This window comes from Polyodon spathula, chromosome 17 (assembly GCF_017654505.1).
Source record: "Polyodon spathula isolate WHYD16114869_AA chromosome 17, ASM1765450v1, whole genome shotgun sequence".
Classification (NCBI taxonomy): domain Eukaryota; kingdom Metazoa; phylum Chordata; class Actinopteri; order Acipenseriformes; family Polyodontidae; genus Polyodon; species Polyodon spathula.
Genome location: NC_054550.1, coordinates 5,814,636 through 5,842,608, shown reverse-complemented (window position 1 = coordinate 5,842,608; position 27,973 = coordinate 5,814,636). Strand labels below are relative to the sequence as shown.

General features: G+C 37.7%; 1 protein-coding gene across 5 annotated transcripts; it reads right to left on the bottom strand.

The window, feature by feature from the left end:
• Positions 1 to 21: 21 nt before the first annotated feature.
• LOC121330391 (inositol 1,4,5-triphosphate receptor associated 1-like) lies at positions 22 to 27,973 on the bottom strand. 5 transcript variants are annotated; one of them, XM_041276873.1, is made up of 26 exons: positions 27,771 to 27,835; positions 23,284 to 23,370; positions 22,668 to 22,794; positions 22,064 to 22,214; positions 21,469 to 21,574; positions 18,582 to 18,932; positions 16,054 to 16,157; positions 14,478 to 14,542; positions 13,817 to 13,990; positions 12,859 to 12,936; positions 11,784 to 11,833; positions 11,210 to 11,266; positions 10,368 to 10,913; positions 9,506 to 9,584; positions 8,787 to 8,913; positions 8,417 to 8,476; positions 8,290 to 8,320; positions 7,313 to 7,453; positions 6,596 to 6,727; positions 6,334 to 6,481; positions 5,894 to 5,943; positions 5,389 to 5,496; positions 4,678 to 4,742; positions 3,347 to 3,466; positions 2,542 to 2,682; positions 22 to 1,530 (listed from the first exon to the last, which is right to left on the bottom strand). In XM_041276873.1, exons 6-26 carry the CDS (start codon positions 18,651 to 18,653, stop codon positions 1,284 to 1,286), a joined length of 2,595 nt encoding a protein of 864 aa, XP_041132807.1. In that variant the 5' UTR covers positions 18,654 to 18,932; positions 21,469 to 21,574; positions 22,064 to 22,214; positions 22,668 to 22,794; positions 23,284 to 23,370; positions 27,771 to 27,835; the 3' UTR covers positions 22 to 1,283. The 5 variants fall into 5 exon arrangements, with proteins under 5 accessions (XP_041132807.1, XP_041132808.1, XP_041132810.1 ...); XM_041276874.1 differs by having other exon boundaries at positions 16,054 to 16,154; XM_041276876.1 differs by lacking the exons at positions 18,582 to 18,932; positions 27,771 to 27,835 and adding an exon at positions 27,844 to 27,973.

Sequence of the window (27,973 nt, the reverse complement as noted above, 5' to 3'; positions counted from 1 at the left end):
ATACACATTTAGTGTGCTGTAATCATTTAGAGTTTTTATTGCAGTATATATAAACAAACACATCAATTGAAGCACTTACACAACACCCTATCCTCCCACCATTCATCCCAACGCCACCAGCTGAAGAATCTAACAAGACAATCTATAACAAAGATGACTGAAATAACAATATCAAACTTAGTCTTGAAAATAAACAAGCCAATAAGTAAATAAATAAGAAATCATAAAAAAATAGATCGATGAATAGACAGACAGACTTACAGACAGCCAGAGATGAAACAAAACCCCTGATATTCTCTTTCAAGTACAAACAAAGCTCTTAGTTTCTGAAATCTGACAATCGTGCAGTATAAAAATGCATGTTGGTAGGTGTTTTACAGTTGATGCTACCTTGCCAGATAGTTTTCGTATGATTCGTGTGTAGTTTGTTCTTTACATTTTTAGTCATACAAAATGATAGCAGTAAGAAGCTCAAGGAATTGCTTAAGAAAAGAGGTTTCAAGGCATCTTTATTTCAAGACTCAAGTATGAGGCACTATACAGTACAATGCTAGCACACATGTGCAAAGTTTTACAATGATATAAAAAAAATTAAATATTCTCATGCGAATCAAAAATAGCGCTCCTTTATAATCAACCTCTTCTACTGATAAAAACCAGCGATGTGAATAAATCCAACCAGTTCTGTATTTCTACTACGAAAATATTGCACTTTAAAAACTACTACTGTAATTGAAATATCCTGTTGTAAATGTGCTTTTCCTTAAACTGTTACTCCACTTAAATAGACAATATAGAATTTTGTATCTAACAAAATAACATTTTACCTCTCTGAAAGTAAAAAATAACAAAAAAACCTCAATACATCACTGCCTTGAAACTCAGTCCTTATCTAACCTGAGACAGCTGATCATGAATTTGGGTTGTCTGTCCAACAATATTTCTAGACAATCCTATTTCTTTGACCAAAACAAGGCAACAGCTTTAGAGAGCTGATAACAAGGCAGTGATTTAAAAAAAAAAAGTCTTTAAACATTGCGGGAGTCTTCAAAATATCTGTCAAAAGCTCTGGGTGTAGGACAAGATAAATTCCTCATTAAGTTGGTCCCTCTGCCCCAGTAAACCTGTGTAATTGATCAGGGTACTGAATAAGCAGCTTATATTTTCTTATTTGTATCATTACTGTAATTGGTATTATACTACAGTACCCATTTGGATGGGTAACCCATCTTCTTGATGTTAGTTACAGTGCATCTGCAAAGCTTATGAATGACTCTTCTGTGTTATTCTTGTGTTGGGTTCCTTTGCTGCAGTCCTACATTCCACCCAAAGTACTGCTTTTTGCCGGAGCACGCGCTCTTTCCGGGAGAAGTGTCGGCGACTTCAGTGCTGGAGTTATTATAGGATGTGAAAATGCTAACTACGAAAGCCAGGATCAGCACAACAGCCGCGATAATCCAGACCAAACGATGCTGTCTGTAAACCTTTGGACACAGTCTGTCAATATAATCCAGAGCTTCTTTAAATTTGCTGTAAAATAAACAGGGAGAATACAGCTTACTGTAAGCAAATATGTTCTATAGCATGGGGCACTATAACGTGACTGCAGTTAATACACAAATTGCATACATTTTCCATGCTATGCACATCCTTTCATTGTATAGGTCTCAAATGTGTACTTTTGATAGAAACCTGTTTTAGCAAACATGTATTTTTATTTTAAAGCATGTATGATATGGTATTGCACTAGGTTAAAGAAAGGTTATCGGTTTGCTTGCCTTGCCTGCCAGGAAGTCTGTTACTCCTTTACTTCCTTGGTCATTTCAACCCAGCAGTGCCTTCTAGTTATTCATGGAACACGAGCAAGGGCTGCGTGAAGTAAGCCCTGGGATTTGAAATAGGAATTATGTGATTGTAACTGCAGGAAGATGCCATGCTTTTCCCTTGACTAGCGGAGAGCCGCCCTCATGGAGGTGAGATCGAACCGATCGGCCTCCAAAGCTGGAAGCATGTATGGTGCCCCCAGGGGGAAATTGGAATAATAGAGAGATTGTTAAGATAGATTTGCATTTTAGAGGAGGGCAGGACGAAGGAAAATGAAAATGCAAGTTAAAGAATGAGTGTTCGTCTTAGGGATTAAATACGGAGGTTTAACTGATAGATTGCTAATGAAACGAGGGAGGAGCTCCTGTCATCTGAATAGCACCTGAGGTTACAATTGACAGGAAAGAAGTCAGTGAATAGGTTGGGGACAATTTCACCCTCCAGGTGACATGACCCCAGAAACATGGCTTGAAAACAGATTTCTTCAGGGTAGTGTAGTAACAGATATCATGTTTTAAAATGAAAATACATGTTTGCTAAAACCAGTTGGGTGTTGAAGGAATATACAAGAAGTTTGCCAGTGGGTGTTCTTTTTACTGTGTGGGGGATACTGTAAGTGCATCAATGCATTTTATTGTACTTTTCATTAATTTCTGAAGAATCATCCAAACGTGGCTCTGAATGGGAAGATACTGTATATTCACTTCAGGGTCGTACCTGCTTTTTTTATTTTCTATTTCCTTTTCCATTTCCAATTCTTTTTCCTTTTCCTCTGCTTCTTTTTTACTTTCATCTAATTTCTCCTCCTCTTCCTTCACTTCCTGTAGTTCTTTACTTCTCTTTAATCCTTCTTGGTACCTGAGTTTAAATCAAAATACACATGCAATTTGTAAAGCTCCATTTAAATAAAACAACTACAAATATGGCGCGCGCTTGTAATTCTAATTGAAATAAGGTATGCAAGTAACTGTGATAGAACAGCAAGTGATCAATTAACTAATTGTCCTCTTAGAATTAACCTCTTTCCTGCAAAACACCAATCAACCCCACAATACACATTTAACAGTTTAATCAGAATTAGACAAGTGGCTCCCAGAACAGCTAATAAAATGCCGTCATACTCTTAGTTTTAAGAACAATTTAAATTGTAACATATCTATCCATCAGCACTAATTGTAACAGCTTACAACCAGTGGACAAGAAACCAATCAAAAACGAAAAACTATTTCATATACATTATCATAAACAGAGATGGTGTGAACGTATGTAAGCTTATTTTATGAAAATTATGAAAAAGAAGAACTCATAAGCTCAGTACTTTTATGAAATGCTGGGTTGGGATCTGTTGACAATTAATTTCCTGTGCAAGATATTTAACTCACCATTTGCCACAGATTATTGTAAAATTCTAAAAGCACATTTAGACATAAAAAAACAGGGAACAGCTAATATAAAAGATACCGGATGCATTATTTGTGTTCTGCTGTGCCTTGATTCAGAGTTCATGAAGAAGCCTCCTTACCCTTTATTGTAGGCGTCTTCCTCACTCTTGACTTTTATCTCCGACCTGATTTCATCCCGGCTGCTTGGAGGCGAGGCAAGAACAGGAGTTGCATTTTCCTGGTCCTGACTTGCTTTTCCACTATATTGTTTAAAACAGGAAAAGAAAGTTACATCTCTTAATTGGGGTTAGTTTTCCATTTACATGTTTAGGCAGCTGTGCCAAGCAAGAGTACAATCATTTTTTCCACCACTGGCTCTTGTTGTGTTCTGTTTAAAACAGGACATTTGGAAGAACAATGCATACTCTTGAAGGAGCGCATCCAAAGCACTTCAAATCAAAGTGGAAATGTACTGCATTTTAATTATTAATTTGTTTGACTTAACCAAACCAAATTTTGAAGTCTGTTTGAAAATGTAATAATGTAACAAACAAAGCCACAAACAAAGCAGATACCTTTCTCTCCCATTCTCTCATACCAAGCTTTGAGTTATATATCATAGGTTCATATTATTACAGTTAATGTGTTAAGTGCACATCTCCACATTGCATACAGTAGTGTTCTGTACATAACAGAAATACAATTCTAAAATCAGGGGCATGCTTACAAAGATAAAACAGTACCACACTTAAAAACCCTGTGCTTATAGTAAAGCACCCAGCTCCAAGTAATCCATCCATTGTCCTGTAATCTCAGAAAGCATTTCCCCCAGGTCATGTTACCAAATTCAAACATCCTGTTGCAGCTGAATATTTGTCTGAAAATCTGAACTTATTTTTATATTTATATTATTTACTTATTTTTATATTTATTTATATTTTTTCGATATATAACCATTGCTCAGGGTGATCTGACCCAGCCATTCAAGAAAACTATGCCGTGTTTTTCTGAATGCTGCAAAGTCTTAGCATGACTCTGGTTAAAATGGAAAACATAGTGCTCTAGCAAATAGAGGAGACTGGAAAATACTGATTATTTACATCCTCTAAAGTAGTAAAAGTGTCTAAATTTGATGTCATACAGTTGTAACATACAGTACAGACCGTGGAGTGCAGTAACTTGTTACTGTAATCATATACTTACCATTGACAAGACTATTTCAGAAACCAAATCCTTGGCAGTTATGAATGAGTATGTTTCCCCATATTATATAATCTGGGGAGTAATTGGCGCTTGTAGGAACACTCATTCACATTTCAGATCATTTCAATAAATTGTTGTGATGATTAGTGTACTTCATATGAATCCTCTAGGAACAATGGCATTTTCTTTCTTGTGTTTAATTCATATTTATGGCACTCAACAGATACATTTTCAAGTAGTACAACAAAAACTTTTAAACACTACTTACTTCTCGGCTGTAGGTGGTTGAACTGGGCTTGTAGGTGCACGGTTTCTCCCACTGTTCACCTCACACTGGAAAACACAAAAGCAACTGTTCTGAGTACATTTTAAAAAAATATAATAACAACAAACTTCAATAAAAACAGGTGCACAGTTCTCGATAGTCTTATCCATTAACCTGTCACATACAGTACAATCCATCACCATGGTTACACGTAGTACGTTCTGTGACTTAATTCCATAATCTTGGGTGACTTGGAGATCTGGTGTTCTTATTACATCATAAAATACCATTAGGTAACCTGAGTTCTCATAACACTATTTCTAATGACCTCTATGTAACTGGTAATACTGACAGAATAACTCCCTTCATGCATGACCTCACATGGGAACGGTTAAGAAACTCTCTTCTTGTCTTTATATGGGGACATATGGAAGACACAAATGCATGAGGACCTCCTATGAGGATGCAATGCTTTCCCCATATAAGCTATTTTCAATATTTCATGCATGAAAGGATTTAAAAAGGTTTTAAAGTCCATGTTATTTTATTGTCAGTGAGTAGCCCAATGCACTGCACAGCGGCTCCAGCATTCTCCATATCCACGGACAACGCCAATGCAGCATGACGCGGTGAACTGTGCATTGTGAATGAACCTGAGCCACAGAATCAGTATAAGCCCTGCGTTAAAGAAATGCTCTGCTCTCACTTACATACCAATGAAGGTAATGACGTGTTGGTCATGGCCCCGGGGGACTGGTTAGGAATATTCAGCAAGTTGAATTTTGGGACCACAGCAACGCTGACCCTTCTGCGTGGCAAGGCCTGGGAAAAGAAGACAGTGCTTAATAATTCTCTCTCTTCCTATGAAGAATGTAATTAATGAACAGTTCCATTACATTTTATATTAATGAACTGTTTTTTCTTGCTACCAAATGTTAATAAACTGTTCTAGACTTTAGTTAAAAAAGCCAACAAGATCAGTTTTGCGTATCAAACTGACCTTGTTTAAAGTCTTGTGAATAAGGCTCAGTCTTTCAAATGGTTGCAAGCACTATTAACATAAGCATCACTTGATTTGCCTCTATTACAGTCTAAACATGTCTAAACTGTGTAGAAGCACAATGCACTGCACCACAGGCAGGGTATCTTGATTCAATCATTTCTAAAGTAATAAACAGAACAGCATTGCTTTACAGGAATGTTTTGAGAGACGCCATACCTTTCCTGGGGTCAGAGACATAGATCTGGACGCACGAGGCACACCATCTTCTGTAATTTAAAAAATACAAAAAAGTTGTCTTTTTGTAGGGGAATGACTTATACTGTATTCAGCTAAATATATACCCCCGCCACCCCCATTCACACCCTCCAGCCCCATGCCTCACCCATTTAGTGATTCGCTCTATATAAGTAAAAAAAAATTTTTCATTAGTAAGAAGTTCATTATGTCACGTTTATATGTAAACTTGAACAAGCACAGAAATGTCTATAGTTCAAATACTACAAATAACCACTATTTTACTTTTGTGTTGATTGATGTACAAGAACTAGATATAGGTTAAGCACAGCTTACTATATTCAGTTTGTTAAACCAATTTACATCAGGCTTATTCATGTTTTGATTAATTCCTCAAACCTTTAGTAGTATTAGAATATTACCCCCACTGTCAATCGCTCCGTAACGACTTGAATTCTGGTTTGCCAGCTTTTTGTACTCAATAAGTTCTGCGTGATCCTTTTCATACGTTCTCTTCAAATTTTCCACATACTGCATCATCACTTCAGTAGCTTTTGACATCCGTTTTTCCTGAAATGCAAAAAATGAAGATTAAAAAAAAAAAGTGATTTACCAAGTCTCATATGCACTGAACATAGACTTTGACTGATGATGCAATAAACAGGTGAGTTTCAGAAGGGTTACCTGTCGTACAGCGCCAACCATTTCCGCTCGACTGGACAGCCGGGATGCTAGACGATGGAACACTGCTATCGTCTCCAACAGCCTCTGATAGGATTCCCGTTGCTCACAGTTCTGCCATTGCAGAATTGAACCCTACAAACGGTATGAACAGGTGTGAGCTCAGCGTACTAAAAACAACAACACAAAAATACTGTTTCCAACAGTCGTTCAAATAGCTTTGATCAGTATGTGCTTCTTACCATACTGCATTTACAGTACAGGGTGGTGTCAGATCATAGTCTGTATCATTTAAATGTCTGTGGACATTTAAATGATACTAACACGACAGTATTGCTGTCGTGTTAGTCACAATGAGGGATGAAGAACTTCCATCAGTTGCGTGTTTTTTTTCCATTAACAATGTCAAAAGAAATCTACTGTAACCATGCATTCAAAGGTGGCTAATTAATTCAGAATGCCTGATTTATGATTTTAATTAGAAACTACAGTAGATTCCTTTTAATTACAATGTCCTTTTTTCAAACATTTTATCAACAGGAATATACGGCACAGTATATTTCCTTGATTATTTGGTATGAAACACGGAGCACTTATCAGTCTTCCATTGCACAGGGAAGAAGGCAGGTCTCACTCTTTGTACCTGCATGGCAAGGCTGGTAGGGTGGACTTTACAATGGGGTTATTAATGATGCGGATTTGAACAGTTTTCATGTGCACCTTAATGACTCTTTTGAAATCTTCCAGCTCCTTGTCAGTGTTGTCCTCAGTCTGGGCTCTCTCTCTCTCTGCTTGGCGCAGTCTTGTTTCCAGAGTGTAGCTGTCATTTCGAAATGCCAGGGAGAGCTGGACAAAAGCATTCTGTTGGAGAACAAATGCTGTTTAACCGAGAGATTATCATAATCCATAGAATAGGTGCTTTGACGTGCGATCTTTGATAATTAATATGTTTGCATGAATGTGTGAACTGGGTTGTAGAACGTGAAAAGGAAGTCTTAGTGTTTCCATGCTCTTAAATTACATTCCATATAGGTATTTTAGATTACGTGTAAAAAATCCCTAACAAATTAACATAAAAATCCAACACAAACAAAAGGAATGTGATCAAGTTCTGAACTCCTGTCCCTTTCCATTCATTTCCTAAACTTGAACCAGCTGCAGAAAGCTTTCAACATGCAATAGAAAGCTGGCAAAGCAACTTTCCTCACAAATGTAACAGAAACAGGGAGCAACAGGTCAGCTTCCCTCCGCCTATCTGTGTATCCGTCTGTCTTCTGGGTTAGTCTGACAGAATGCCATTCTTTTCTAATTTTAAAACAAATAAACAATATCAACAGAATCCAATCCAATGCACTCTGTTGTTAGAATTTAGCTTCTCTAAGGAATTTTGAAAACTTGTCTTGAGATTGAGGGTTTAAACCAGCCACACTGCTAAGGGTTTAAAGCCAAATGCTGACCTTTGAACAAGCAGAGTCAGTTCATAAACCTCCTCAAGGGAACAGGATATGGATTGCACACTGTTTCTTAAACTCAGACCCACGCAGTTTACATTTTCACATCACTTACTGGAAGCACAGTCACTAAAATACGGACTTCCTCATGTGATTTCGTTCCCAGTTACATGGTCCCAAGGTACAATTAAAAAGAATAAAGCAAACGTCAGTGACATGATGGACGAATGGAATATTGATACCAACCTCAATTTCTTTTTCTGTGAGGGGAGGCGCACTGCAATGAAAACAATAATATTAATGCCCTTCCTATTACAGTTCAGTTTATAAAGGTGTTTTTAGATACAATAACATGTTTTGCTAAGAGACCTACATCAACAATCCTGAAGAGACCAGCTCTTTTCTCAATTTTTCGACAAACCAAAGTACCTCCCTTAATAAAAAAAAACAAAAAAAAACTGAAACAATACAAACACATACTTTACCGTTGTGAGTTCTTGAACAAAATAACCATACATCTAATATTTCTGCAGACAGCCTCTCCAGTTAAAGATTAAACGAAGGATCCTGAAGACAAGTTGTTCCTTCAGAATCGAAACACTATTCTTTAGTTTTTTTAACCATCTCCAAAAATATTTTTAAAGACACTTTGAACAATAAACAACCTACGTCTTCCATTGGAGTAATGACGCAATTCGTTTTAAAAATGATCTGAACCCCCTCATGGTTACAATGTTGCATACCTGCCAGGTAGGGATCTGAGGACTTTGAGTTTGCGAAGCATGACATCAGAAATGTTGGGCATGACATCAGGTTTTTCTTTGAGTTCCTCTTCTATAGGCGGAGGAAGGGAAGGTAGGGAAGAAGGGCCTGCATGGATGGACCAGGGTTCAGGTCAATTCCTGTTTTACAATTCCAATTCCCGTTTTACAATTCCAATTCCCTTTTAAAATCAATTCCCAGTTCCCGCTCCCTTTAAAGATCAAAATGGCAATTGACAGTATTCTTTTAACATGAGCTTCTCACAGTGGCAACAAATTAAATTGAAGTCACTGTTAGTCAATTAAATTGGCGTCAAATGAAAGCAGTTGAAAAATTAATTATGTTGCTAAAATCTCAATTCCAATTCCTTCGAATCGGACTTGAAAAGCAGGAATTGACACCAACCCTGGTAGAGAAGGCGCCCTACATACAATGTGTGAACTCATTATAAATCACAAAAACAAAGACTGTTCTCAGGAACTGAGAAGTGTTGTGTGTGTGTTTTCTATGCACGGGATGACATCAATACAGCACACAGAACCCAGTGTACTGGAATTGTGACAGATCCTTAGTTAATTCCTTATACATGCTTTATAATTACTATACAGATGTTTCAGGTAATGTCTTTAAAAGACAACGAAACATGTTTTTTATGTTGTCCCTGTATTGTTTAACACAAATAACAAATGAACTGTTTTACCTCTTTCCTGTTCAGCTGTTTCACTGAGATCCGGCAACTTTAATCCAGCCATGGTTTGGTTTCGCAATAACATATTTTCCTAAACAAATAATGCAACATATTTACCAGCTGAGCAAAGTGCCTGCCTACTGTTTGATGACAATAAAAGCCTAATGAAGGAAAAGGTTATCTCACGATCAGAACAGAAACTCTGGGCTTAAACACTGAAGTCAGTCCATTTTGACAATTTTATAACATAAAATGACTTGCAGGTTACAAATAACCTTCAGAACCATCTCTGTGCTATTCAGTACAGCCAAGCTGTTCCACCAAAAACTGACAAGGGATCAGCTTTGAGAAGCACCCATCAAAATATCATCCATCATCACATGAGGGTGTAGCAGCACATTTATTCATTTCTGCTGCAGGAAAATTTGTATTACAGCACTGTTCCAGTGCGCTACAGAAAAGACGCACCTGTTTTTTTTAAAGCAGTGAAAGTTTGAGAATTGAATTAATTTTAACATTGAATGGTTTTAACTAGTGATCTAATGTCCACATGCGAGACACTAACTCCAAGAATTATATTAGCATGGAAATGAAAGATTTCAAAAAAGCTAGCAAAACTAATCTTTAGCAATATTCAATATAAAACCTTGGTAATAATTACCTTCAATATACACCACAATTACTTATTCCTTAATGTTAACCCACTTGTATCCGTCATTTGAACTATGGGGCTACAAATTCATTGTTTTTTATAGGTAGGATCTTCCATGTTTAATGTCATCCTGACATTTTAATGTCAATGTAGTTAAACGGTTTGTGCTGTGTGCGGAAATAAAATAATTCTCTGTGTCAACACTGGCCCCTAGATGCTTACCTCTCTCAGCTTGACTAGTTTCTGCGTTTTGACTGGCTGCACGGGGAAGTCCTTGTACCCTGTAGATTTTAGCAGCTGACTACCGGATTTGTCATACAAAGTAAAACTCTTGTCAGTCATGGTGGACAAATCCTGGGCTCCATTTCTCAAGCTTGCCTGCTCCATGCCATCCCAAGACACAGCTCTCATGAGAGCCGGGCCAGAACCAAAGGACTTGAGTTCTGCTGTACAGGCGCCTGTGGGGTTCTTGTGGGCTTTAGTCGGGGCCTTCAGGCCGGGGTTCAGAGCCCCGGCAGCAGATTTCTGCGGTTGAGTGTTCTCCAAGGGACAGTCATTGTACTCCACAGATCTCTGTACCCTGGCGGGGGACTCACACAGCTTCCTGCTCTCAGTGTTTGGAGGGATGAGTTGGGAATCACAGTTCTCTTTTTGTTCCGACAGCACTTCTTTGGAGTTTCCATGGGAGCCAGGCCGAGGTGAAAGCAATCCTTGAGAAATCTTCCATTGCTCGTTGACTTGTCGATCCAACAGTCCCTTTCCGGAGCTCTGTGGAAAAAATAAATAAATAAAAAATCTCAGCTTAATAGCAAGTATATGAAAAAAAAAAACAAAGCTATAGAAATGTGATGTAAAGTGCTGCAAGAGATATTTTTAATGGTTGTGGCGGTGCCCTATTTTGATTTAATCAATGCCAATCCCTTTAATTACAGCTCTATTACTGCTCTGTGAGAATAATTTGGGAGAAGATAAACAGCAGTCTTGACACATGATGCATTTTTTGTGTACAGTTTCTACACGCAGGGCACAGTTATAACATCCAATGTAATTGAGAAAACTCTAACCTCAGTATCCAGCCCTATACTGTCTGTCTGTCCTCTAGCACTGGGAACATCCAGATGCTGCAATGAAATAAACAGAAAACGTACCATTTTAATACATAAGCATCACTGTGCATGCCAGTGCAATATAGTACATTACATCTGAGGTTATTCTAACCATAGTGTATTATAAAAAAAACATGATGTAATTTCTTTCTATAACCAGAATGCACGTAGGAACTGTCAATCTATTAGTATTTTATAGAACTCAGGCATCAAGAAGTACTCAAATGCCATTTACTACTTTCTAAATACATACGCATTGCCGTAAACCATATTTTTTTTAATGCAAATATATCATAGAATCAAATAATACATGGTAAATAATTAAAACAACATTTGTTTTTACCTTATTAAATTAATTTAAACATATATCTCCCTCTTTGGAGACACCATTTTGTTACATTAAATTACACACCAAACATCATTTAAGAACAGCCTGGTCTACTAAACTGATCTCCTACAATGTTTATACACTGTGCAACTGTGCGATATGAAAATAGTGGATGTGTGATTTACATAAAAAGAACACCAATACCTGAGGCGTGGGTGAGGACCCAGCAGAATTAACTGCAGTTCCATCTGAGGCTGGAAAGTAAAAACAAAATATATACTGAGTTTTAAAATGAAATTCAGAGAAAAAAACATACAAGCCTGAATACAGTAACTATTACCTGTAAGGTTTAGCCTACACTGCCATGTATACAATATTTACAGATTAATGATCTGAAATATATTATGTACTTTTAAATCCCACTTTTCCCAGTAGAGAATCCTCCTTACTCACGGGTACATTTTAATGAAGATGGATTTCATGCAGAGTGGAATATCTACATTAACCAAAAGGACAGTGTTGTAAAATTGCCACGCTGGTTTTCTATGTGAACGCACAGGGGCATGCATGGTGTGACACCAACATGGCGCAGCTGGTTTCCTTTGTCTGGTCTCCCATACAAGTACTGACCAGGGCCTAGTCTAGCCTCTGGGATGAGACAAGTTCGTAAGGGAAGCATAGCTAAACTCAATGTCGAACACAGCAACGCCACTAAAAATCATTTCTAACCTGCAGTACTGGCTCAACTTTGACTAAACAAACTCACTGACTCTTGGAGCTGGTGAGCTCGCCAAACGCGAAAGATGCAACAACAAGCATGACACTGTAATATAAACGTATACGAAAGATACAGAGCATGAGGTATAACCTAATTTAATTCACAAAACTGAAACGATTATAATGAAGGCTGTATTTTTTTCATGGGAAGCATGTATTCCTGTCAAATTTGTTGTATTATAACTGCAGAGAAAGATGATCAATATTCAATGTGGCAACGCTATTTTCTTCTGCTTTAATAAATATTATGTTTAATTGTGAAATATCTATTATTATACCACGATGTGCTGTGAATAAAATACAGCCCTAATTATAATAATAAAATAGTTATTTTTTTATGCATTTAAAAGTCCATCTTTATTTAACAAAGTGACCCCGACTACCCTGAAGTATGTTCGTGACTTTTTTTGTCAAAAATTCTGAAAACAAAGTTTGGTATGCAGCCACGCTACAAGCAGGATCTCTGCTTGAAACAAGATGCATTATCAGGTAAGTAACCTACCAATCTGGGGGGGCTGAGTGAGGGAGCTACTTCGTGAAGGCACTGGGGAGGACCTTGGAGTGAGAGTGGGAGAGACACCTGCAATGGAAATGAAAGGATAATCAATATGTTATTATATTAAAAAATAATCTTGCTATTAAATCACTCACTACAGGCATAACATACAGTTTATCCTTCTTCTAAAGCAAGTCATTTCTTTCCATAAGACATTCACTTCCAGATTAGAAAAGGGTGGATTAGAAAACCAATAACAAACTTTATTTGTCTTATCAGAACGAATTTAAAAACTGACAAAAGCATTTTGTTTGGAGCCACCTGGTTGCCAAATACCACAAATTCAGATTTCAAAGTTTTTCCTCTTTCCATGAAAGGAAGAGTCACATACAGAATGTGTACTTTGAGGTTATTGGATATATGAAGTGTTCAGGGGCCATATCTCTATGCTGAAAAATATAAACTCTCTGAAATACGAAGCTGACGTGTATAAAGAAAGATGCTTTTCGAACACTTTCATTCACTCAACAAAGAGAAGGAACAGAAAAGCTGGCTTTAACCCAACATGAACTGGGAGCCAAAGACACTCCATGTAGGGGCATGTACCAGATTTTCATGAAAGATAACTCAGGAAGTCAACAGAAATAAAACTAACAAGAATTAAAATAAATTAGGGGCTGGAATGTGTCTCAGTGATCTGTAAAGTAACTGAAAAGGAAAGAACAGTTCCCAGCGAGAAGGTGATTACCAGTAATTTACCTCGCTGACAAGGTTGCAATATAGGGATAGACCAAAAACCACCAAGGACATTTAAAAAAATGAATGTTTACTCATTAAGATCCCCAGATGTACTGTTTCCTGTTTCCAGACTTTGGACTATCTCAAGGTAAAATTAGACAGGCTAGCATCGGCGCTCATCGGGGTATAAGGGTTTTGGAAAGTTGTTTAAGATTTGGATTTGTACCTGTTGGAGAATCTGATAGGCTGCAGGTTGACCGTCGACCTCTCCGCATGAAGAATCGCTCACTGACCTTCTTTGCTTCCTCAAGCAGCTCCAGATTCTTCTTTGTGTCTTTGTCTGAGAGCTTCACATCTGGTAGTTGGTCTTTTACCAGGTCAATCACATGGCCTGTGCTATCTATGGGGATATACACAGAAGATTTTATTTATCTAAGCAGTTGTTGTTCCCCATCCCTAAGGAGCAGATATTGCACCACAGAGCACAACCACATCATTGTTTAGTTTAAACAACATACTGTACAGAAGAACGCTAATAATCTGGGGTCTCGCTGAGCATTTTAATAAGTCATGCTCTTCTTACTTTCATTTTAAAACCTTATACGTATATCAAGGCTTCAATTTAAGTTTATTCTTTCTTAAATAGCAAAGCTAACTCAAAGTATTCTTCATGAAATTTCAAGCAGTACATGTACAACATTCATAAGTATAATAAGGCAAATGATGTACAGAACTGTACTGTATGCGAGTTCTGCAAATACAAAAGTGAAGCTGAGGTTTTCAAGAGCATTAACTTTATGTACTGCAGTAACAAGGGAATTGTTCAAAATGTTGCTTATATTTTATGGGTTGTGTGGTAAAATTTAAAAAAAAGTGTGCATTCATACCAACTGTGGTGATGGAGCTCACTGAAGAAAAAGAACTCCGATGCCGATGTCTTGGGCTGTGGGGTCTGTTTAAATAAAACCAGAGATCTATCTATACACAGGTCCAATCACATGACATTGTGCACACCCTACCTGTAACACTGTTTTATTTTTACACTTTACATTTGTTGTCCTCACAGCAGGGATTGCACGAGTGGCAACTATACAAAGGTGTCTTTGGGAACAATAATATAGCGTCCCAGGTGACAATGTGTAAAGGGAATGGCGCTTCTCAAAGAATGATTTGGACAAAATTGTAAAGTGGAAGAATTTCACAATTATATTATACAAGATCGCCAACACATTTAGACTGCAGTGCATACACAGCCCCATAAATATGAAGCCCCTACCTCAAACAGTATCTAAAATAATAATAATATGCAGAGTCACTTAAGATAGGACACTGATTTATCATTTCATCTGCAGGATGGAGCACAAGGAGGTTAAGTGACTTGCTCTGGATCACACAGTAAATCAGTCAGTGGCAGAGGTGGGATCTGAACCGGTGCCCCTCTGGTTACAAGCCCTGGACTTTAACCATTGGATCACAATGCTACAGCGGTGGAAGTTTTGCAAGGATACCGTCCCAAAAGGGGATCATAGCGGTGTACTGAATGTGAAGCTAGGATCTTAAAGTGTTTTTTCTATCATCGGAAACCACATGAACCAAATGAAGTCACATGATCACAGAACCCCATTTGAAATGGTTTAGAGCAGCTGTGGCAAAAATGTCTGATATTTTCTACAGTTTAAGAGAAAGTGGAACTATAGCATCTGTCTCTAATTATCTGTGCTCTCTGCCTTATCGGAGTTTAACACAACCTTTTTAATACCAAAGATTTTGTTACAAAAAATTCCTAACGTAATCAAACATCATGCCTCTAGAACTTTACGGAATACACACAATACTGAAACAAGCAGCAATTAGCACAGCTGTGAGCTGTACTGTACAACAATTCATGTATTTAATTACAGCTTTGAATAGAATTTAAAACCATGCACATATTTGGAAAAGATTAACTTCACCGTAAACCTTCGTCAGGTCATTACAATAGAAAGGCACATGGCTTGACCAAGCTGTTATTCTTTGGAAACACTTTTTAAAATGTAGTTAAGCACACTGTGATCATTAGCAATGCATTTTAATGTAACACCGATTCATGTCCCGTGTCGTCCCCCCCCCACCCCCCCATTTTAAGGCAATTCCAGCCTGCAGGGTTAGACCACTAATATGTGTTCTACTCATCTGTTTGCAGCACTTTCTGAACACAATTTAACCTAAGGAATAATGCAGTATATCATATGTACAAATGCTAAAAGAACCTATTACAGTTTGTTGACAAACATTTTGGTTCTTTATCAAAAGTTTCAGTGAGAAAGGAGTTTACTGAATCATTTCATTACTTTCTTTTTGTATTACTACTGTACATGAGTTACCACAGAGTGCTTTACAGTATCTGAGTCTACTGAGATGTTAATGAAAAGTACCTATAAGACTTTAGTCCCCTTTGACAGCAGTGCAGGTGAATTTGCATACCTGCTCTGTGAAAGTGCATTAGTCTCCTGATCTGCAGTGACAGCTTCCTTAGGAAGGACAATCGAGGGCGTACTGACCATTCTGGCTTCAACAGCTACAACCTGCTGGCAAAAGCACAAAACATAAATTGGTACTCCAACTGTGATAAAAGTGAATGGACTTGAACTAAAGTTTTAATTTGATAGTTCATACCCCCTTTTTTTTTTTTTTTTTACAGCCTAATCACTCAGGGTTTTTTTTTTTTTTTTAACAAGCCTTACCCTGACATATGGTTTGTCACAGGGAAAAGAACAGCTATAGGGATATAACAGCTCTCTAGTGAAAACCCCAAGCCTTGACAGTTCTCATTCTACTCGCTTCCTACTCAACCAGCACACTAACCACTTTTCAAACGTGAATGAGCTGTAGCATTTATTCCCTTTAGCCTGACTAGGGAAAACAGAGACCACAATAAACTGAACATATAAAGCTGCTGTGAAAGTGGACTAAATTGCAGGGATCCAACCAACTAATGAATTGTAGACTACAGATTAATTAACAGATTGAAAATGCAGTTTAGATGCACTATGTACTGCAAATTAAACTGAATCTTTAATTATCTGCAACCTGTTGCGCTGCAGTCTAACTTCCCTCTGTATTTAATACCCCAGGGATTCTTCTACAGCTTGAAACACTCAATCGGAAGATATACTAGCAGTACTATTAAAAAACTAGGATCTTATTATTGTATCAGGGATCAACGTTTTCCAGCTATTACAAATTATGCTCTTGCCAGTTCTGCTGGATGACTAAATTAATAGGTTAATTTACTTCACTGACTTGGAACAACATCATGTTATCCGATGAATATTCCGCTATAGAAAGAATTTCTCCAATGAGCAGACTGTAGCCTTTTGATGTCTTCTCCTTTCCAAAAAAACAGCTGAACTCCTGACCAGGGAAAGCTTCTCTCAGAAGACAAATTATACACAAAGAAAGGCTCACTAAAGTGGTTATAAAAATGTCATTAACAGTCTTTCTGAGACATGTACAGGCAATGCAACTCATCCAAGACTTCCATTTGAAATGGAAATCTTCACAAATAGATGTTCCGAGTTCAATTTTGTCTGGTTGTTATAAATCAAGGCTCCTTTTTGGTAAAAACAGGTATTTCTGTTTTTATAGTAGATTAAGTGGGCACATATTAAAATGTACAGCATGCTAAAACATAATCTGGTTTAACCTGAAAACTGTAACAATAAAACCGAAAAATCAGCCCTGTTACCAAACTACCAGATGAGTTTTTCTTTGTTTTAACAAATCGGAAAAACTCTTCCCCTTTCATTAAAATATGATCATGTAACGGTTATGGACAGATTACTTAGTGGAAAACTAAGATCTTAATCCCCTCCTGGCTATATCCCTGACCCTGGGCCAATATTTTCCATTATAACCTTTAACTACAGGGAGGAGGTGGGTTGTAGTGCAGCAAGCTAATTAACTAGAAACCCACACATTCTCACGAGGCATGGGTCTGAATCCAGCTCAAGTCATAAGTGCAATGAATTTGGTGGTCTCTGCCTAGCCTCCGTTAGTCTATATCATGGAATAGTGGCACTATTTGCATAACAGCACTCTAGGACTGGAGGGCAGGAGTATGATCAGGTCAGGACTGATGTGCGCTCAATAGAAAAGCTGTAAATGGAAGCTCTCATTGCATTCTGCACTGTGCCTTGTCCCTCACCTTTCATGAGCCACAGAACTTGGAAATAAGTAACAAAGGTGTATTTTTCTTACCATCCACCTGCCATCCACAAAAGCGGGTTTTACAGGGCTACATGATAAATTGCTGGCAATTATAGCAATAATTACTCTCCTTGTTAGTCCCTAACTGCTTTAAATGAGCAGTTTAGTTTGAGTTATCAAACTAAAATTGCCACTCAATAAAGGGACAGAAAACACTATTTAGACAGTCACACAGTCATTTGAGTCAGACCATATGTAAAACTCGGTACATCAGAATCCAACTTGGAACAAACCTGGAAGGGAAAACAACATAAAACCTGATTGCAGATGGAACTGAGACTTATTTAGAGAACCGTCATTACGATCTCCCAAGTCTAGCAAATGTACTAAAACAGAAGCAACAAGGACAGACTGTTAAACTTTCAACTCAGATTTTACCTCAGGCCTGAACAGGCTCAAACTCAAGCTAAAGACCTACCTATTTATGTTATATGAATCTGGTGGTCTCAACTTCAGCAGACCCTTTGTGGTCTACACCAAAAAAACTAAATTGAGCACAAGGATTGAATGGACATGGAGGCTGAGGGGGGGGGGGGGGGGGGGGCAAGACTAAAGCACATTTGGTGCGGCAATGTGTGGAACTTTACACTGCAACTGCTAAGGGGGGGGGGGGGACTTGGGGGGGGGGGGGGGGGGGGGGGGGGTTATGATGAGGTTTTAGAATTTTAGCAAGTTGGTTCACACAATGAAGAAACATTCTGTTCTTACACACGCAGTACAAGTAAGTGAAGGGTTACACCTACTGGAGAGGGGGGGGGCCTGTCCTGCTCCTTTGCTGCTTCTTCCTCCTCTTCTTCTTCAGGGAGGATGGGCATGGTCTGGAACGGAGGAGGGTACCTGGGTCTGGGGGCCCAGGAGGCTGGACTAGTGAGCTCTGGATCTGGATTGGTGAGGTCTGGAGCTGGACTGGAGAGCTCTGGAGCTGGACTGGCGAGCTCTGGAGCTGGACTGGCGAGCTCTGGAGCTGGACTGGAGAGCTCTGGAGCTGGACTGGAGAGCTCTGGAGCTGGACTGGCGAGCTCTTGAGCTAGCTGCTCGGTAAGACTCTCGCTCAATTCCTGATGCAAGTACTGCAACTCCTTATCTTCTGATGACTGAAATGAAAGCACAAGCATGCCAGTCTTATCTTCTTCAGACAAATAACAATCCGGAGTGTGCGAGATTAGAATGAAGTGGCGTCGGACACTGCAGTTCTCTTCATTTGTCCCAGTTTTCAGAACACAGAATTTGGAATTGCGCCTTTAGTGTTTCAGCATTGGTTCTGAACACAAAAGCTACTTATACTACTTTTTGAAAGTTGTTTCTAGTAAATATTACCATTATTATTCCTTGTCTCTTCAAACATATTTAAAATTACTGAATAATAAGCCCTAACTTTTTAATAAGACATGCTCTGTTCCTCATGCTTGAATAATATTAGCTTCCTCAACAACTTCCCACAAACACTACAGTTGCATCACAAAGTCAAAGAAAGTACATTCAACCACCCTGTTTCTTAAATAGGATTTTCATTCCACAAATAAAGCAATTAAAACTTAATGGAGGCCATATGTGGAGCTCACAACCTCTCCAGTAAACCTTTATCGTTAGAATGCAATAACTTTTGGATCAAACGCCATGAACAATCGTAAAACTGGTAATCTTATCTTGAAAACGTTTTACTTCTTATTCTGTTGCAGAATCTTTTCTTTTTTTTAATTAAATTTGCTGAAAAATGCATACTTCAACAAATGCTTATGGTTTAGAGTTACTTACACAATCTGTCTATAGCCAAACACTACACAAATACTATACATTATACCCAGTGCCAATGCACTCGCTAAGTAATCTTTTTAATAATATTGTGCAGTACAGTTTTAGACTAAAAAAAGTAGAAAACTTGTCCTAATCCCCTACTGGAAAACAATCTATAATCATCTTGAAAGTCCTGCAAAGAAGTTAATGGGGTAAACCATTTATCAGTTTTAGCTTGTTAAAAGTACTGGCCAATTGAAATTGTCTGTTTAGCTTTCAGTGCTATAATATATGTCACTTATTACCTCCTACTGCTGTAAGTAGTAGCAAGTCTATGCAAGTTTGGTTTGTTAAATGATTTAGTAGGTTTCCAAACCAAACAAAATATCTGGAATGCTGTCTTCAATTAACGTTGAGTGCACAAAAGGCAAATCTGTGAAAGAATACAGTAAACAGATACCAAAGAAATTAATTTTAGCGCATTATAGAACTTTATGGGAGGCAAGGTTAAAAGTTTAATATGAATAAATGTGACATGAATGACACTGTGAAGTAAAGTTACTAGAAAAGGGAGAAAGGAAACTAGTACAACTGGTTTTGAACAACTGAAAACTACAAAAAACTATATAATGCCTAAGCGAATTAGTGTCTGCTTTTCTATAATAGGAAAATTGCTGGAATCAACGCTCTAGCAGAAGCGAGAAACAGTAAAATCAAAATATCTTTAATAAATAATCGTTAAACAAAACCTTAACTTTTATTATTTTAAAACTAAATGGTAGTTATAAAAAACAGCCCTTATTAACGATATAAATTGCTTTAACTGGATTTTTTTTTTTTTAAGTCAATTTTTTTCAGCTTATTAGGTTTAATTAAGAAAATTAAAATGAAATCAAACTAAAATCAGAGAATGCATCAATCTATGTAAGGGCCTCAGGGAGAGTTATTTGTTATTAGGTTTGCCAAAAAAATCCCTGCAAGTATCTTTTATTAAGAAAATATAACGTTCACAAGCTTCTCTCAGATACATCACGAATACAGTACCTTCTAAACAGTGCTGGAACAGCAGTGGGACCCAATTTGCGTCTATATTCTACTGTGATCTTGAAGGAATTTGAAAGGTCTTATTTTGTAAGATGCATGTTTATTGTAAGGTGGGATAACCTCAGAAAGAAATCCTGTCATCCTTCACTTTATGCATTGGGACATACACACAAAATACAAACGCACAGGAAATAGATTGGGCGTTCTTCACTGCTCATCAGGCATCACTGACAATGCTGTAAACAGGGCTGGGTTGTGGGGCCACTGACCTGATAGTGATACCAGTAACACTGGATTACTTATTAAAATACCAAAGCTAGATAGTATATTGTGAATGGCATTTAAAAAAAAACTGTACAAGTCACATTAATGCAATATGGCAACTGGATTAGTACAATAGTACAATAGAAAACAGAATCAGAAAACAGCTGTCTAACTTACTTAAAGCCAAGAGTCACATGCCATAATCTGGCACCCTATTGGATCAGTGGTAAAGGAACCAGTGGTGTTTATATAACCCTGCAAATATGAAGTCTGTATCTCAAATAGTTTCTGAAAGGTGTTGAAAGTGCAGTGGTGACAGTGAATATACTGCGTAACACATATAAACATCACAAAGGATGCCTGAATACAGCACTCTGTACACTACAGTAACTGTGTGTTACCATAAACATCAAGGAGAGCTCTGATGAATTAATAAATCAAGCTAGAAAAAAAGAATGATAGCTAAAAACTAAAAACCAACAGGCTGCTGTTATGAGTCAGAAATGAGCTGATTAAAATAACTCCACATAGGGTTGTTCTGGGTAACACACTTAAATTCATAATTATGATAGATTGATCCTGTCTTACCCTCTCTGTGTTAGGAGCAGCACAACGTTGTGTCACTGAGCCCTGACTTCTCTCATCGTCTTCTGGATCTGTCTGGGTGCTTTCATCACTGGTTAAGATCGCTGGCCTTTAAAATATCAAAGACATAGATATGCATTTCTTTATTCATGTGAAATAACAAACAGCACTTCAAATACCACAAGATTACTCTATGTCCTTAAGGAAGAAAATCCTTAATACACATAAATAAAAAAATAAGAAAAAAAGTCTAAACAGTTTTTTCTGGCTTAATATTAAAGGATAAATGTGGATTATAAAAATACTTCAAGCAAAAAACATGTAAAACATGCATAAAGCACATAATATCAATCTCTCAATCACTAAAGTAGGTTTAAAACAAATGTTATGTTTATATTTTCAAAAAAACTAACTATTCTAAAACATCAGAGGCGTGCAAGATCTTCTGTTGCCTGTTTCTTTAGTTCTTTTCTCTTCATAATTCACACATATTTTGTTATATTTTTAAACAGCTGTCATGAGAGGAATTCCAGTTTCAAGACTTCATTTGTTTATTCTATGCCAGCAGTATGTAAAAAAAAAAAAAAAAAAATCCTACCATTCTACATTTTCTTCATTCACTTCACTAGCATCTCTCTTTTCACTCGCACGCTTCACGCATGCTTCCCGGTGCTGATACAGTGGCAGTGGTTTAAAACAACAGCTTGTGCTCTGCTGTCTTGTCCTTAGAAGTTCCAAAGTCAAAGCATCTGGTGGAATGACGGGACAGACAGAGTTGCACACGGTCTTACAGAACACTGAAAAAACAGGGACTGTTGAGGATGTGCAAAGATAAGGCAGAAAAAAACAACCCAATAAATTTTATTAAACAAAACAATACATAGGTCTGTTACTTTACATTGACCACTTACTCCACTCACTAACCAACTGAGTGCTTTGGGATGAAAATGAAGCTTATTCTTGTATATTTCACACAGATGCACAGTATACATGCCGAACCTATAGATAGCTGAGTTTACATCTCAGTCACTGTGGCTTAGAAATTGCTCCGCCCAGCTGAAAAACTACGTAGGAGGTTGACTTTTGAATTGGATTGCACACGTTATTAGTGATGTAATAGCTGAAGATGTAGAATGCCATCATTTCTTGTTTCATGGTATCAGAAACACCTATGCAAGGACAGTGTCTCACACTTCCGTTACCTAGCAGAGTAGTCTGTAGTCTCGCAGTGGAGTGGCCGTCACAGTGCTGCCCATAAGCAGTACAGAAGAAAGGACTGTGCAGCAGTAAAGGTTTATTAAGGAACGAAGCCCAGGAATCTTCTTTCCCCTGTTTAAAAGAGAGATTTCAGATTTAAAATTTTCTTCAGCTTCAACATTTGCCAACTAAACATGAAGGACAGACTGTGTGTCATTTGAACTTGAACAGTTCACTGATGCTCCAGGAAAAAAAAAAAAAAAAAGTATGAACTGCCGAGCAAGGAATCCTGGCTGTTGTAACAGTTTGGGCAAGCGGATGGGAGGGTTACACCTTAGATCACGGTGAGCTTTGTCACAGCATCACTTGAATAGCAGGACTTATCCAGACGTTCTAAAACAGCTGACAAAAAGCTAGCAAAGTGTCAACTGTTCTGTGTACTCCTGTGGGTAATGTCAAGCCACAGTGAAAACAAATGGAGGTCACATTGAGCACATGCTACTGTATGACAGGGCCCTTTTGAAGCTTCATGGCTCTCCTTTTCCTTGGCAAATCAATTAACTGGTCAAGTGAATTCATCCACCAAATGACAGTGGCACTGCACATACATTCAATACTTACCTGAGTAGGAATCTGTATATTTTCTTGATTTTCTTCTCTAGGAATCTGGATTATGCAGTCTTTCTTCTCAGTTATGGTGCTCTGCGCCTAATTAAAAACAACATAAAGGGGATTTATGAGGTATAGTGTAAACAGACCTAAGGGGAATGCATCACAGCTGTTGGAGTTCTGTTGCTGTGCTGTAGTGGGAAGAAGATGGGGCACAGATATTTTAGGCTTGCATTGTATTGACCTGACTCATCCAGCTGCAATAGGATGTTCAAGCTTATCTGCAATACACACAGAATCCAATAACTTTATCTGAAACCCTGTGAAGAAACTACACAATATCCCTGACTAAGCCTCCTATATAAAACCTGGACATTGTGTTCAGTAAACTTGTTGATAAAATATAATATGTATGCCATCCACTGTGCAGTATGTATTTGGTTTCTATTAATTTCGGGTCAATTTCACTGAGCTGCTTTAAAAAAGACTTTGAATTTGTGCCGTCTTCCTTATAAGGAACGCAGAAGCTTATTTTTAAACTTACAAACAAACTAATTATGAAAGCAAGTCTAGTGAACCATGGGCATGGATGTAATAGCCAACAATAGCTACTGAAATATAGTATTTACTTAGTATTAAACCCTAACTTTGGCAAGATGAACATGGTATGGTTTCCATCAAAATATATTGTACGAAAATATATTTTTTTGTTGAATGTCAAACAAAACAAGATATTTTCCTTTCCATAGCTCTACAGCTGGTTCTTGCAAAGGATGCTCAAAATGATTTTCTGCACAGCAAGGAATCCAACCTTCTTTTTATAGACCAGTGATTGAGCTGTCTAATATTCCTCACAGCCTATCTGACTTAATCTATTGAAAAAAGACAACACGTGAACAGTTTTCTTTTGGAATCAGCGCGTATTCCTAATGCTACCATAATAGGGGATTGTTACACTGCTGAAAGCTACTTTTCTGTTGTGCAGTCTTGAGGTTTTGGACTGGTCACATATTTCCATTTGGTATCTTTAAATATCCATCCTTCGTTATAAAAAAAACAGACTCTACCAATGTTGGGAAACTGCTGATCTGCACATCTTAATGCAAGATTGTCATTCTTTTTGATAGAATATACAGTATTTAAATACCATTATGTTAATTGCCACATGCTGCTTCTGGTTTTGTCATGTTTATGCCTAGCAAAGGACTAATTATATGGCTTCCTGGGTTCCTATTATATCCCAAATACTTGCTGCAAACAAACCAAAAATTAGGAACTAAGCCACAGAGCTCATACAATATAGAGTGTTAGCCTGATTACAGACAGCTTAATAAAGAGGGGTTACTGTATTGACCTGACTCATTCAGCTGCCAGCTCCTACAGATCCCTCTCACCTTTACTTATTATTTATGGCAATGCATGAGAAAAGTAAAACTGAACTGAAACTTACTGAAATTCAAAATTAGAATTTGCTCTCTCTCGCTCTCTCTCTCTCTCTATATATATATGAGCTGTCTAAATATTATTTGGAGGGTAGGGTATTTACAAGTGAATGTGAAACAATATATTACTGTGAAAGGAAATAACTGATTTTAATATAATGTAAAAGTCTTCAGTCTATTACGTTTGACCAAGTAAACCCCCCCCCCCATTTGGAAGACACCAGTCCAGGGCTGCAGATTTGTTTTTGAGGGTTAGAGGTAGTAGAGGAGGGAGTTCATTTGTTAGTGTAACTTTGCTTCATTGAGACTGGCTGGGCAATCAGTGAGTTTCCATGACAATTCATATATTTCCTGACAAGCTGGGAAAGCCCAGTGCAGGATCTTCAGAAAACACGGCATTTGTAATTCCTCATGTTCCATTTGTCATTGAGAGCTATTTTAAACACAGCTCCGGGGCTACTCTGAAACTCATTAGGAAAGAAACATTGCGAGGGTCAGTTTGACGACAGCATACCTAAATGATATGGCTGGACAGGGAGGCTTAAAAAACTACAGATTCACTAGATCTACGATCACTTATTTTAATGGAACCCCAGTGGGGCTCATTGGCTCTCTTTGGGGATGAGGGGATTTAACAATAGGCAGTAAAATATATATATATATTAAGACCACATTTTTAAAAGGGTTTACCGTATACAGTAGGGTAAGAAGACCTTACTATGCAATTGAACTGCAAGCTAACTCCCCAAGTCACTGCAACAATAGATGTCTTGTGATATCACCAACCCCCACTCCTTTTTTTTAGCATACTATGGTGAAGTGGAGTAAAGTATGGCGTAAAAAATGGTAAACCAAAAAAAAACACGACGAAGAACAGTAAATACATGGCATAAACTTGGGAAGAGCCTTAGAGCCTTGTGAAAATGTGTACAACTGAAGATATTAACATTGCTTTAAGGGTGTTGTCAGTTTGTTGGCTGGACACTACAGTAAAACATTTAAAAAATGAAAATTAGTCTACAGCAAGCACTTAGTGAATCTTGCATATAAAATATAGAGGTTCACTATCTCATACCTGTCAACTGGAAACACCAAGAGACATCTTAATAACCTGCCCGCTCCCACTCATTAGCCATCAGTCATGCATGCTGAGCTTGAAGGATAGGACCTAGAGACTGGGCTTAGCAGTCAAGGATCACAGTTCCTATCAGAGCCCCCGAATTCTATGAACACTGAGAGTGACCTCACTGACAAGCACTTTTAACACCAGGAGACTCATCACATTTGTAAGTGAGCCCACACACTAACACAGCCGAAAAACAAACACACATCCTTCTAATGGCTTTCAAATGTGAAATTTGGGACGAACTTACCATCAGTTTGTTTTTGTTTGTACTTGCAGGGGTAACACAACACACTGCTAATTAGCCATGCCAGTGTGTTACCTGATAGCAAATAAGTCAGCATTAGTGGTTTATTTTATGAAAGATTCTATTAATAAACCTTGAATACAGCCCAGCATCTGTGCTCTATATATAAATCTTTTAATACTTTTTTTATACGTTTGTGAAAAATCCCTTATAAAAATTTACCACGGTATTTTGCAGTTTTACCATGCTTTTGCCATAGTTCTTCTATGCATTTCCCTGGTTTGCTGTTTTTTTAATATATATTACCATACCTTCCTGGACTTTACAGTGCTTACCTATGGTGTACCATGATTTCACTATGCTTTATTAGACTTTGGTAAGCATTTACTATGGGAAACGTTCATAAGAGACAGTTAACAAAGTTTCATATGTACCCACTATTGATTCATTTTGGGAAGGGAAGCCTGTAAATTATTATAGGTGAGGACCTGTTCTCTTCAGCATACAATAAATATACTATGATGGTACAATACCTGGACATTCACGAATTGATTGAACAGCATGACTTGGCCTCTATTCTAAGCTGTTTATTAAAAAAAAAAAAACTAAGTCATGACATATACAAAACCTTTCAGAACCTTTTGTTTTATGTTCACAAAAATGCACAGGATACAACCAATCAATTTAGATTGTATGTCTAAATGTTACTTGACTCTTTTACATTCTCTAGTATTAAGCACGTTGGTCAACGACAAAAGGGTATTGCAAATAAAATTAAATAAGGACTAATAACAAAATATATCTAAAAGTCCTTACCCCAAGCAAATGCCTTAGTCCATGAAGGCAAGTATGTACTGCATTGTGTATACTAGCTCAATGCAGATCTTTGCAGATAACTTAATATACACAAACAGCATATGCTAAGGAATGTGTCAGGCGAACAAATCTGTTTTCTAAACATTCGTATATAAGTCCCTTTATTCTCACTTCTTGTTTCTGGTAACATTTCATTTATTGCACAGTGTACTGAGGCCTACAGGAAAATTGTAGTGTTCTCGTCTACTGTATTTAGAATTACAGTACATGTATACTATAGCATGCCTGAGTCCATTCTCTAAAGAAAACAAACTTGGAAAAGACAGCAAGTTATTTCTCACTTTGAGGTATTGGGGTCAAATGTTATTTGGAATAAAACATTTAATTGTGCTAGAGAACTTTACCATGTGAAAATGTTTTAAAACTTAACATGCAAAACATCCCGTGATCACAAACCAACGAAACAGCTCCCTGCTAAACATTTTGTTGTGTATAATTACTTTGAAACTGGCAAAGTTTTGAGTCTGCTTGAATGTCGCATCACATTGCATGAGAGAGAGAGAGAGAGAGAGAGAGAGAGAGAGAGAGAGAGAGAGAGAGAGAGAGAGAAAATCCCATATATTACCACCTTGTTTATATTGTCTTGGCATATTACTGCTGTAGCATTAAAGGCCATGGTAGTGTACAGAAACCAGCACTGCATCATTTCCATATTTCCATTACAAATGAAAATCAAGCACCCATTTGCATCCAACACAATTACAAAAAAAACACATCTCATCAATGCTTCTAGCAGAAAATGCCTTACTATATTAATAGAAAACAAGTTCCCCACCTATGTGAGTCACAGCACAGCAGAGTTTTACGGTACCTTTTGCAGAATATCGTCAATCTTAACAGCAGATTGCAACAAACAGCTATTCCCAGATTCTGAGATTTCTTACCTAAAGCTGAGCAATTCCTTGTCTTTTTTTGAAGCCAGCCTCCCTTTCACTCCCAGGAGCTTTTACCATTTAAGGTCAATGTTTCATCTGGCTCTACTGGCTGTGCTGCAGCTTTCTCCAGCAGCTCAAA

Bases quoted from the DNA above. Each gene is read 5' to 3' on its own strand.
- LOC121330391 (XM_041276873.1), bottom strand. From the start codon at position 18,653: ATGCCCATCCTCCCTGAAGAAGAAGAGGAGGAAGAAGCAGCAAAGGAG. The intron at 10,914-11,209 runs GTTAGAGTTTTC...TTTTTTCCACAG, and splicing joins GTATAGGGCTGGATACTGAG to AGCTCCGGAAAGGGACTGTT. The intron at 7,454-8,289 runs GTTGGTATCAAT...GTTCTCCAACAG, and splicing joins TCACAGAAAAAGAAATTGAG to AATGCTTTTGTCCAGCTCTC.